This window comes from Phragmites australis, chromosome 4, assembly GCF_958298935.1.
Source record: "Phragmites australis chromosome 4, lpPhrAust1.1, whole genome shotgun sequence".
Lineage (NCBI taxonomy): Eukaryota > Viridiplantae > Streptophyta > Magnoliopsida > Poales > Poaceae > Phragmites > Phragmites australis.
In genome coordinates this window covers 6,086,606-6,099,929 of record NC_084924.1, presented here as the reverse complement: position 1 = coordinate 6,099,929, position 13,324 = coordinate 6,086,606, and the positions used below count along the sequence as shown (strand labels likewise).

Here is a 13,324-nt window from a genome sequence, read left to right as displayed (position 1 = left end):
CATTTATTTCCGTTTCCCGCTTATTTCCCAAAACAAGCTCGTTCAGGATCATCCCCCCGGCCGAATCTCTAAAAGGGGGTCTCTCGGGATCCCTGCGATAGGAGTTCACCCTCCGACACCAGCGCTGACTTTGCTGGAGGTGAAGGCGAGGATGAAAAGTAGCCTTAGAAGTCGCGTTGGCACCCTAGCTGCTTGTGGCTTTGGGTCTTTGCTTTCCGCTATGCTTTTGGTTGGCCGATCGGTTAGGTTTGTAATATATAGTATGATTTGTAACCTTTTATACTCTAAACTCTAATACTTATGTACGAAGTTTGATTATGATACTACAACTGTTATACTGTATGTATCAGCTACTTGATCCAGGGACTAATACTTGTGGCACAGGAGATCCCGAGTTGGGGTCTTATAGTCGCCCCCCTCACTGGTGGGTTCCTCATGTGACCCACCTCCTCCTCTCCTTCTTCTATGCTACAGATAAGCTCCAACCGACATTCATGCCGTGACCATAGAGATTTGGTTGGCTGTGTTTTTTTCGTGTGCGTGGGTGGCCATGTTTCATCGTTTGGGTAGACGGTGCCACTGGTGGCTTGCTGTCGGCTGGGTGGGATCTACCACTGACGAGTGCATCCATCTTCTCGCTATGTTATGTGGCTCCAGCTAGCTTTGCCATGACCGTTGAGATGTGTTGGGTGCTAAGATGAATAGGTCTTCTGCTTCGACTGGCTTCGTGCCATGGCCATTGAGATGATTTGGCTGTCGTGGTTATATTTTGATCGTTGCTTGTGCTGTGGCCGTGGAGATATGTTGGTCGTCGTCATCTTTGGTGCTTTTGATTTGTGTGGGGCTCCGGCTCGCGCATGTTTCTTTGTACTCGCCACCGTCGAGTTGGCTTGGGTCGTTGCTGTGTCCAGTGACCCGTGAGTCACCGCCAGTGTGCGTGTTGTGGTCGTGTTCGCCATGTGGTAGCTATCCCTGGCTGTTGATTTTGCTATGTGTGCTCCGTCCGGCACTTGTGTCGGGGCCGTTGAGGTGTGCTATGTTGTTTCTTCTGCTGGTGTCCGCTATAGAGATTACTCTAGCTAGCCTTTGTTTCCATGGCCGTGGAGATTACTTCTACCGGCCTTTGTGCTATGGTCGTGGAAGCGGATATGCTTTGGCCTCATTGATGTCGAGATGTTTTGGTTCTGTTGATTAATGCGTGCTCCGACCAGCGTGTTGTTGTCGACGTCTAGCCATGTTTTGGGCCATTGGCTAGGTAATCTGAATGTTGTCGGTTGGGAAAGTTGAATATCACCGTCCTGATGCACCGTCGGCTGGGAGTCAGAGCGCCGCTAGATCCAGTTGGGCGTCTGAGCCCTGTTGTGCTGTGAGTGTTTGCTGGTGTGGTGGTTCACTGTTTTCCTCTATTTTCGCCAAGCGCGCACGTGTGCTATTTCTAGCCTTGCCCTGTTAATGATCAGTGTGTGTTGTTGTCGGCCTCTGCTATGTACCCTTCTGTTGATAAGTCAATCCTCTTGCCTATTTATTTGCCTTTCATTGTTGATTGATCAAGTAACAGGGAGGCTAGTGGCAATGTTTGATTTGGTTATGATCATGTGAGGAGCTCCATGCCTATTGCTGCTTGTTTGATTTATTGATATGGTGTTGGGTATGCGAGGATGAGGCTGGTATGCTGCCCCTGTATTGCTATTCTTGATGTATACTTGGCGATGACTTGGCTGTGGGTGCTTGATTGCCAAATGATGTGGCTCTACTTCTGTTGAGTGGGGCTATGTTATTTTAGGCCCTTCTATTGCATATGGTCCTTGTGGCTCATCTGGTGCTGAGCCCTCTTATTGCCCTGTTACCTAATGTTGTTCTGTTATTGAGCATGAGTATGGCCGCTTGTTGCTGATGTGATTACCCTTTTGCCTATGTGGCTTTACCGCCTTTGTGGCTTGGTGCCTATGTGGCTGGGTTGCCTTTGTTGCCTTCAGAGATGACTAATGAGGTTAAGTCCAAGGCCTGAGGGAGTTAGTGAGCTAATGACGGTGTTGGGCTCCCTGCCGCACCGGTTGTAGCTATACGTCGTGCCGTGCTCCTAGCTCACCTCAATCATATACTATTTTGAGGTCGTTTAGCCAATGATGACCCAAGATACATAAACAATCCATAAAGCTCATGCTAGATTGTTATCCCGTTTATGTTTTACTACTAATGCTTACTTTGCTCTGTTTTGATGCATGTGACTACAGCTTTGCAGACTCGGAGACGACCTGAACATGACGACCGCCAACGCATCTTAATCTAAGGTAATCTGGGAGATAGACGTAATTAACCGGAGGCTTCATGAGACCACGGGAACCAAGACGAAGCAGTCGCCAGATCAGAAGAGCTAGTCAGATAGCATGTGCGTATGAGTATAGAGCAGAGTGTTGTAATCGATGAAACTTGTAGTTTAGTAAGGAATGAATAAAGCTCAATGTTTCTATTACATTGCTCTGATGTTTCTTTTGTATACAGTGGTTTAAGCGCATGTCTGTAAACGATATATTCAAAATTATACAATACACAATTCGAAAGCCAAGTTTTGAACCCGCGAAATAGTGGGCTTGTCTACAATAATGGAGAAGCGGAGTTGAGGGTCGGAAAAGCTTGTTGGGGGTCCTACGAAACCGAAGAGAGGGTCAACGAATCTTGGGGCACAATGGGGAAAGCCAACAACGGTGAAGAGGCGGCGAGACTCACCGGAGCTTGGTGAGGAGGTGGTTCCGGTGGCGAAGCGAGAAATCTGGAGGTCGGGGAAGCCTCCTCGTGCTTCTGCGAAGCTGAGGGCGGCCTCAGATGTGCTGGGAAGGGCTCGGCTGCAGCGATCTTCGAGCAGTTGAGCTTCGAGCGACAATAATGGTGGCTCGACGATAGTGAGCTCGGGCGACAGGTTAAGGTAAAAAAATGAGGTGGTGGGGTTGGGTGGCTTTATAGGCATGAGGGAAGGCGCCGGTTGCAGGTTCGAGTTCGTGTGGGGGCGGGGGGGGGGGGGCGAACGTGGGGGTGGCGGTTTCGGCCAACGGTTGCGGACATGACGGGAGCAGGAATGACAGGTGGGTCCCGGCTATCAGCAAGATGAAGAGAGGGAGGGAGGGAGTAGTGGGCTGAGCTAGGCCACGCGCGTGGAGAGACTGGGCCGGCCCGGCGGGAAAAGGAAACGGGCGTCACAGCCTCGTCGTCTACCTTGAGCCGGTCAACCCTGGTGACGTGCCCGTCACCGCTGCGGGCGCGCTCAAGTCGTACAAGCTTGCTGCCAAGGCTATCTCCCGGCTGCAGTCGCTGCCCAGAGGGAACCTCTCCTTGCTGTGCGACGTGCTGGTCCGTGAGGTGAGCGAGCTCACAGGCTATGACTGGGTGATGGCGTACAAGTTCCATGAGGATGAGCACTTTGAGATCATCGCAGAGTGCAGGAGTTCTGATCTGGAGCCATATCTTGGCCTGCACTACCCAGCCACCGACATTCCGCTGGCGTCCAGATTTCTGTTTATGAATAACAAAGTACGGATGATACGCGATTGTTATGCCACTCCAGTGAAGATCATTCAGGATGACATCCTAGCACAGCCTCTCAGCCTATGTGGCTCCACGCTCCGGGCTTCCCATGGTTGCCATGCGCAGTACATGGCAAACATGGGTTCAGTCGCGTCGCTTGTGATGTCGGTCACTATAAACGAGGACAAGGAGGATGGAAACACTGGGAGTGACCAGCAACCGAGAGGCAGGAAGCTGTGGGGGGCTGGGGGCTGGTGGTCTGCCATCATACGAGCCCGAGGTTTGCCCCTTTCCCGCTAAGGTATGCAGTATGCTTGCGAGTTTCTCTTGCAAGTATTTGGCATACAGCTCAACAAGGAGGTGGAACTGGCTGCTCAGGCAAAGGAGAGGCACATTCTCCGAACGCAGACCCTTCTCTGTGATATGCTCCTCCGGGATGCTCCTGTTGGGATATTTACCCAGTCGCCTAATGTAATGGATCTGGTAAAGTGCGATGGTGCTGCATTGTATTACCAAAACCAGCTTTGGGTGCTCGGATCAACACCCTTCGAGGCAGATATAAAGAACATTGTCACGTGGCTGCTGGAGTACCATGATGGTTCAACTGGGCTGAGTACTGACAGCTTAGTTGAAGCGGGTTATATCCTGGTGCTGCTGCACTTCGTGAGGTTGTGTGTGGCATGGTGGCCATCAAGATTTCGTCCAAAGATTTTATCTTCTGGTTCCGATCCCACACAGCAAAGGAGACCAAGTGGGGTGGAGCTAAGCATGAACCGGTCGACACAGATGAGAATGGCAGGAGGATGCATCCACGATCTTCATTCAAGGCCTTCTTGGAGGTGGTTAAATGGAGAAGTGTTCCTTGGGAGGATATTGAATTGGATGCTATCCATTCTTTGCAGCTAATATTACGTGTCTCCCTTTAAGATGAAGATGCCAACAAAACAATGTAAGGTCCATTGTAAAAACTCCATCCGATGATATGAAGATACAGGGCCTACTGGAACTGAGAACAGTTACAAATGAGATGGTCCGGTTAATTGAGACAGCAACTGCCCCTATGTTGGCTGTCGACATCGCCAGTAACATAAATGGATGGAACAATAAAGTTGCAGAACTCACTGGATTACTTGTCAAGGAAGCCATAGGGAGGCCTCTGGTAGATCTCGTCGATGATGATTCTGTTGAAGTGGTTAAGCAGATTTTGAACTCAGCTTTACAAGGTTTGTCACTTTGCACTGAATTTGATCTTTTTGTGCTCTCCAGCTCAGTCTGAATGCGTCCGCTATTTTTAAAAGACAGGTTATAGTGCCTCCTTTCTTCTATTTCAGGAGTTGAAGAGAAAAATCTGGAAATCAAGCTTAAAACATTCCATCAACATGAATACAACAGCCCTGTAATCTTGATGGTTAAAATTCCTGCTGTTGTTGTGACCTTTCAGAGAAAGCTGTTGGACTTTGTTTTGTAGCACAAGATTTGACGGGGCAGAAGATGATTATGGATAAGTATACACGAATACAAGGTGACTATGTTGCAATAGTAAAGAACCCCTGTGAGCTCATCCCTCCCATATTTATGATCAATGATCTTGGTTCCTGTTTAGAGTGGAATGAAGCTATGCAAAAGATTACTGGTATGAAGAGGGAAGATGCAATCGATAAGTTGTTAATTGGGGAGGTTTTCACCCTTCATGATTATGGCTGTAGGGTGAAAGATCATGCTACTCTGACGAAACTTAGCATACTGATGAACACGGTGATCTCTGGCCAGGACCCTGAGAAACTCCTTTTTGGTTTCTTCGACATAGATGGCAAGTATGTAGAATCCCTGCTGACAGCAAACAAGAGGACAAATGCTGAGGGTAAGATCACCGGTGCTCTCTGCTTTCTGCATGTGGCAAGCCCAGAGCTTCATCATGCTCTGCAGGTGCAGAAAATGTCTGAACAAGCTGCTACAAATAGCTTTAAGGAATTGACATATATTCGTCAAGAATTAAGGAACCCACTCAATGGCATGCAATTCACTCGTAATTTATTGGAACCTTCCAAGTTGACAGAGGAGCAGAGGCAACTTCTTGCGTCCAATGTTCTCTGTCAAGAACAGCTGAAAAAGATTGTACACGACACAGATCTTGAAAGCATTGAGCAGTGGTAAGTGCCATATTGTCCAGATCATCTTAGTCATTTTAGTACAAGTGCCTTATCTAATTTCGACCCCTTCAGTTATTTGTGATCATGTTTCTAGTAATGTTAGTAAAACCAGGAAACTGTGCTTATACAAAACTGAGTTTGGTTCGAGTTCATGCTTTTCTTAGTTAGAATGGATATATGGAGTAGTATACGATTAAACATGATTCACATAAAGATACACTTTCTATTCATATTTACATGATGGTTAGAAACGCTGCATGAAATTTTGTTCAATGTAGTAATGCTTCTAGTACTAGAAAATATATGCATACATACCACGAGTATAGCAAGGTTGCCCCGTTCACTTTTACATGCATGAAAAAAATTAATAGATTAACTGCTCATAAATAAACGCTTGCTGTTACAGCCATATGGAGATGAACACAGTGGAATTCAACCTCGAGGAAGCTCTCAATAAGGTCCTAATGCAAGGCATGTCTTTGAGCAAGGAAAAACGAATTTCTATCAATCGTGATTGGCCTGTAGAAGTATCATGCATGTACCTCTACGAAGACAATTTAAGGCTTCAGCAGGTCCTAGCAGACTACCTGGCATGCACTCTTCAATTCACACAACCAGCCGAAGGACCTATTGTACTCCAGGTCATTCCCAGGAAGGAAAATATTGGGTCTGGCATGCAGATTGCTCTTTAGAGTTCAGGTAACTTGCCTCATCTTGGTCTTTTGATTCTTGTTCTTGAACTGAAAGGACAGCTTCAGAAGTAGACGGACTGTTATATTTTTACATCTACTAGTTTCCATTGATCCAACGTAACTCCCAACATTTGTCTTGTTCAGCGGGGCGCTCTCGTAAATAACTTTGGCAGTGTGATTCAGTGTTATGTGTCCATGAACAAAAATTGCCATCTGTTGACGCACAACAGATAAGCCCTAAGATAAGCAAATTGTCACTTCCTTACATCTTAATTCCCACAGTTTGTGTTTCGTATCACTGCATCAGAAAAGATACAGGCAGACATACCACGAGTATCATGAGTAGAAACTCTGCGGTTAGAAACAGTATAAGTGGCACCTGTGTAAAACTGGTACTGTCCCGGCCACTTGTATAAACATTGCAGTGGCTAAGAATACAGGTCACAGTGGTAAAAGGCGGGTCACCTATGACTCCTTTTGGGGAGCTAGATGTTGTAGATTGCCTGGTGAGCTTTCTGGTATGCACAGATGATTTCACTGGAGAGCAGTCTCCAGTACAAGCCTTTCTTGTGAAAGCAGCTATTTAAACTGACTGGCTGAACGCCGGGCATCCCAGAGGCTCTGATACAGTAGATGTTCCATCACAGCCCAGGGGTGTCCAGGGAGGGTCTCGGCCTGTACATAAGCCAGAAGCTCCTGAAGATGATGAGCGACATGGTACAGTACCTCCGGGAAGCCGACAGCTCGTCGTTCATTGTCCTGGTGGAGTTCCCGGTCGCCCAACTCAGCAGCAAGCTGTTGAAGCCTTCGACAAGTAAATTCTGACGCTCTTGCACCCAGAATTGTAAACTAGGCCCTTTCAGGGAGAGCTCAGCTGTATCAAATATTCAAATTCAGACATCGGTTGGTCGCGTTGGTATCTGACACGGACTTCGTAATAAGGGTAGATCTGGTCGTTTGGAGAGCTAGCTAGCTGGCTAGGTTTAGTGTAACTTTAACCAACAATTGTATGTGAATGATGACATGTAAGAGCAACTCCAAGGGAGTCGCTATCTGGCTCAGTTATCGGCAGTGTTACCTGGACACGGACACATGTGTCGGAATCCGACTCGGACTCGGGTGTCCGATTCGGCAAAGAAAATTTGGACATGCGAAATACAACTCGGAATTCGGCACGGGTGTTGGAATCCGGCTCGGATTCGGGGTGTCCAATTCGTCAAATAAATTTGGACACGGGTGTCCAGATAACAAAGGTTATCAGCAAATTTGCCGAACGGGATGAAAAAACGGCTCCAACTGACTCGCTATCATTATCCAGCTTGCTATTGTTCCTCGCTCGCCACATCGGGAGAGGGGATCACAATGACATTGTAGACAATGATTGTGGACCAAATCAAAACAATGGTTTTCTATTGCTCTAAAAATTTTAGAACTTTTATACATGTTCTATAATCCTATGTAACTCATTTAATTGGATCCATCCAAAAAGACTGTGTAAAATTTATGCTAAAATTCTTTAAAAAAATGCTACTTTTATAACTTGTAATAATTATTAGGGCCTTAAATAAATTCCCTAAAATCGGGGAAGATTTACTAATATTTTTATTATTTGTTGGATAAATTTTTAAAATTATTTCTAGCTCTAGGTTATATGGTGAAAATAATAGTAGTTGCAAATAAAACAGTTGGAAATATTTTTTTAGTTATATGATATTAATAAAATATAGGTGAGTGGAATTTAAGGATCGAGATTTAAGAAATCAGTTGGAGCGCGTAGAGAAATGGAAAAGGAATTTTTGGAGAGACTCACTATATGAAGATATAAGGAGCAAGATTTAAGAAGTCGGTTGAAAATGCTCTAAGGTTGAATAAAAGCCTCACTTGTGTTCTTTTTTCTTGTGAGACAGGCTTTACTTGTGTTGCCAGTAGGAGTATCTCTCAAGCCATGTTCTCAGGCTCCGTTTAGAAAGCAGGAATTCTTTCTGATTCCTTGAAGGAAATTTGACTGTTTTCACTAGTTCTTGCCAAATACCAGTTTCCTGCTCAAGTCTCCACTACCATTTGCATAGTAAGCTAATATTCCTTTTCCTTAGGACCTTAATCCCAAGACTCCCTTTCTTTTTTACTTTTTCATATTTTCTCCCATCTTGCCATATGATATTCCTTTTTTGTACTCCCCTTTGTCCAAAAAAAAAAAAAAACTCCTCTCACTTTATTCATTCTATCAATGGCAGTCTTGGAAAGTAACATAGACATATGATAAATGGGAGAATTAGTTGAACTTGAGTTAATTAAAGTGGTTCTGCCTGCAATAGACAAAGAACCCCCTTGCTACACATCAAGTCGTTTTCCATTATAGTCTTCCAAAGGAGCCCAGTCAATCACATGGAGGCGACTGGGGCCCCTAGATATCTTATAGGAAATTTTCCTATTTGGCAATTGAAAATCTCTGCATATTGCACTCTAGTACTTTCATATTGGATAGATGATTTCTTTTTTTCTCATTTCACCTAGTAGGTTGAAACCCCAACCTTTAAAGTACTGCTTAAATTGTTTCAATTTAAGCTGAATCCTATCAAATGCTGAATCTGCTTTGCATGATCTGTCACATATCTTTTTAACTTGTATAAAAAATCTGGCTGATTCAACCAGCTTAATTCAAATCTGAAAGTAAGATGCTTCAAAAGGCTTACCTACTTCAGTGGAGATTAGGATAATATCTGTACCATTACTCTAGGAAACAACAACTCCCACTCTTTGCTAATCAAAATTCGATCCAGTTTTTCTAATGTGGGATTAACCTGATTATTAGACAAGGTATACTTTCCACCAGACATCTTACTTTCTCTAACCTCATTCATTTGAATGATAGCATTAAGCACATCAGTTTTCTTATTCACATCATCCCCCTTGTTCTTATTGAAATCCCCCCCCCCCCCCCCCATAATGATAGGTTCAGAATTCTTACTGCAGAATTGTGCAAACTCCAGAAGGAACTCTTCTTTGTTTTCTTCTTGAGCTGCATCATAAACAACTAACATATTTCATTTAGTTTTCAAATGTTTGTCCCAAACATTTAGCTGCATCATATATTCCCCTTGAGAATAAGAACCTACATCCAGAAAATCCAAATTTATCCCACATAGAATCCCGCTAGATTTTCCTTTGGAAGGATTCCACATCCAGAGAGACTTCTGGTGAGTATCAAGAGTTCTTAAGAAAACATCATCGAAGTCCTTTTGCGTTGTCTCCTGCAAACCTATGAAATGAAAGTTATGCTCCAGAATGAGATCTCTGATGTAAGGGGCAACACCTTTTTTCTTGATGCCCCTACAATTCCAAACGAGGCCTTTCATAATTTCTTCTTCTTTCTATTCTTACTATTAGAACTGTCTTTTGATTAATGGTCTCAATCTCAGTAGTGGTTAAACTAGATTTTCAGAATTTCTTTCTTAAGAGACCCACAAGAACATGTTGGTAAAACTAGCTGACCAAATGCAGCAAATGAGCTAGTGACGTCAGTGAAATCTGATATCTGTGCAGTGGTCAATTCTTATGATTTAGTTACTACAGTTTTAAGTGCCTTCAGCACCAGTTCTTTAGTTCCAATAACTTTATAGCTGCCTGCTTTCACCAGTAAGGCACAATAGGTGCAATCACATGATATTTGGAAGAGATTAAATACACCATTTGGCTAGCAAGAATTCTGACTTATTTTTTCTTTGTACTATCATAATTTTCTTTCTAAAATTTTCACATGTATTCTCTCATTGGCAGGTCGGAGTTGGAATCAATGTTGCAGAAAGGTGTCAAATTTGAGACTGAAGCACTATCTGCAAGTTCCATTTCCTTTTTATCGGAAGAATATATCCCCCAGAAGATCAAACAAGGAAGGCATTTATAAGATTGAACATACCAGTACCCGTCCAGAATTGTGCCTGTCTAATGGACAAGTGTCTTCTTTTATTTTAGACTTTAGTTACGTTGCCTGAATGTACTTTAGTATAGTAGTTACATATCAGATCATGTAATAAACATATCTTTTAAGCTGGATTGCTAGTGACTGGAAGTTGACTCATCACAAGAATTCAACTACAATTATTTGAATATAAGTGCTCAAATGCTCTCAGAAAAAAAGTTAGCCTTGTTGTATTACTGTAGTTATGGCAACCCATTAGAATTGAATTGCTTAATGGTCTGCAACTCTGGATGTTCTATGAGTTCTACCAGGTCACTATCCCACGGGAACTGAGCTTGCCACTGCATATATTCCTGAAATCCTAAATGATCTCTAGGCATCAGATGCATCAGATTTGCTGCTTTCCTGCAGCTTCAAAGCCAATAGCAACAAGCTCAAAAGTCTGCATCTATCCAGGTGAGCATCACAGCTACACAATATTTTTCAATTATATGCTGGAAACATGGCAATAACAGGAATAGAGCTATAAAAATTTCTTCATATATGCAGGTGTGCAAGCTTCGAGAATCTTCCAGCAAATATTTGTTTCATATGTCCAGGCTTGATTTGAGAGGGAAAGTGGGATACAATTTCTCAATTGTCTCTTTTGCATCTTTGCAAGATTACAGTGTTACATATGGACACCAGAAATGCTAACAGCATCAACCAAAATCATTCAAGCAGCAAAATCAAATGCACATGCATATATCAGTCATCGACCGATTTGTGCCAGAGTCAGATCGTAAGCTGAGAGTGTCCCGGACTGGTCAACATCGAGCTTGTCAAACTCCTCAAGGAAAGAAGATATCTCCTCTTGGCTGATCTTGCCCAGCTCTTTTAGCTTGTACAGTACAAATTCAGCAGCACTGTACATAAATCAAGGTTCAGACATCAGCACCAGTGATATACACACTTCTGAAAACATTGACTGATGGAAGAAAGGTGACGAAAATGAGTTATAAGTATGCACTTACCCAACCTGTCGGTCACCATCCAGATCAGCTGCCTCAAGATCCATGGTTGTGATCCTCCTAGTGAGCACCCATTTGGCCAGCATTTTCTGCCGTCGCTCGGTGTAGAGCTCAGCAAGGTACAGGAAGAACTGAGCCATGATTATAGTACTTGTGATAATCCAAAACACCGCGAAAACACGCCCCAATTTGGACGAGAAGCTTTTATCCCCATAGCCCAGGGTAGTGATTGTGGCACAGACGCAGTAGAAGGAATCAACAAGGCTCAGTTTCTCAACCTTCCACAGAAATACAGTCCCAGCAACAACAGCCGTCACAAGAAGTAGAGCAACCGTGTAGAATTTGTACTTTACCCTGTTTTTTTCGATTGCTCTGAACATTTTGGCCTCACCAGCCTTCATATTCATGTGCAGTGCTTTGAAGAACAACACCTCCTGCTTCTCGACAAGGTAATCCGCAGACTTACTGACAAAGAGAGCAATGATCGCCATGCCAGTGAAGACGAAAGCACAAGCAAGAAGCTTTGTTGTGTCACTGTTAGGGACGAGATCTCCATAGCCAACCGAGGTCATTGTGACAATACAGAAGTACAAGGCATCAAGCACTCTATTAGTTCTCTTGCCGGATATCTGATCCATGACAAGGTAAAAGATGATGACGCCCACTAGCAGGTAGACAAAGAGGAGGAAGCCTACTAGCTTGAAGCTCGGTCGTATCTCCTTGAACAACTCCTTGGCTCGAAGCACGGAGCCGGCATCATCGGATTTTTGGCTGGGATCTGAGGATGGAGTTGTCCTGCATCGTCGGAAACGTTTGGCTCCTTCGGATGGCTTCCTTTTCAGCACATTAGGAGGATCATCTAACAATGCTTGTTGGATACTGTTGTCAGCCATCAGCTTAGCCTGGATCTGCTGCGATCGCGTTCAACGACCTGAAGTTCAGAGAGCTACACGCATATTATCAACACATAATAGAGATGACTAAGAGAGGATATATTTGGAACTCGTAAATTGTCATCAGCGAGACATGCTACATGCAAAAAAAAAAAAAAAAAAAAAAATGCTGCACGGAACAAGGATCACCAAGATTGACTTCCCCTATAACAGATTGATGAGGCAGAATGGACTGGACGAAGACCAATTCATAGGCAAAGGCAAAGGTAGCATGAACTTTTGGACTTTTGGCCCTTCAGGCACGCAAAGGGCATGATAATCCCCACCTCTATCTGTCTCTTTCCTTGTCACCCGAATTTCTACGCCAGTCTCTATCCGAATTTGTTAAGATCTGATCTCTAGCTCTCCATCGCGAGTCAACATGTAACTTAAAAAAATTCATGGAATCGAGCAAGGAAGTTCTGAGATGAACATGGAAACCTAGCGGTGGAATGGAAATTCAACTATTCAAGTATACATGAATAGAAAAAGATACATGAAGGCAATCACAGATGTTCTTCTTTACCTTGGGGCTTTGGGAGAGTCAGATCGACCGAGCTCGACTGGATCCTCCGGGCAAGGGAAGTTCCTTCAGCTCCGCTTCCTCTCTCGGGCTCCTCTGCCTTCTCCCCTCTGCGTGTCGGCAGTCCGCACGCCTCTTAGCCGAGGCGAGAAGACCGATGCGCAACGCCGCGATCCACGACCCCCGCCGTGCGCAACGTGTGGCTGCCGCGTACGCCGCGGGGGGCGCTATTTTAAGGGAGATGACCCGCGTACCTGCTTCGGTTCTGCTCTCCTGGAGGAGACGGAGGAACAGAGTAGACACAGGGAAAGCTAATTATTATATATCTAAAGCTTGATCGATTTTTATGTCTGTAGTTCCTCATTCTTAATCATATATCCTATAAAAACTAGTTTTTAATAAAATTTTATATTGAGTAAGAGAGACAAAGAAAAAATTGTTAAAAGTAGTCCCCGTGGGGTATATAATAAAAGATGATCAACTTCAAATATATTATTAAATATTGATCAACTTTAATACATATAATTAAGTCTCTTGTGGTTGACAGTTCATCAAGTGGGAAAACACAAAACATCTTGT

The 13,324-nt window shown here is 44.1% G+C and overlaps 1 protein-coding gene and 1 pseudogene across 2 annotated transcripts; one reads left to right on the top strand and one right to left on the bottom strand.

Annotated features, from left to right (window-relative positions):
• Nucleotides 1–3,058: 3,058 nt before the first annotated feature.
• On the top strand, nt 3,059–6,361 carry LOC133914551 (phytochrome C-like; annotated as a pseudogene).
• Nucleotides 6,362–10,798: 4,437 nt separating this feature from the next.
• LOC133915428 (two pore potassium channel a-like) lies at nt 10,799–13,043 on the bottom strand. Of its 2 annotated transcripts, none has more exons than XM_062358579.1 (3): nt 12,749–13,043; nt 11,294–12,236; nt 10,799–11,185 (listed from the first exon to the last, which is right to left on the bottom strand). In XM_062358579.1, the coding sequence occupies exons 2-3, from the start codon at nt 12,181–12,183 to the stop codon at nt 11,032–11,034; spliced, it is 1,044 nt and encodes a 347-aa protein (XP_062214563.1). In that variant the 5' UTR covers nt 12,184–12,236; nt 12,749–13,043; the 3' UTR covers nt 10,799–11,031. The 2 variants fall into 2 exon arrangements, with proteins under 2 accessions (XP_062214563.1, XP_062214562.1); XM_062358578.1 differs by having other exon boundaries at nt 11,294–12,221.
• Nucleotides 13,044–13,324: the final 281 nt, after the last annotated feature.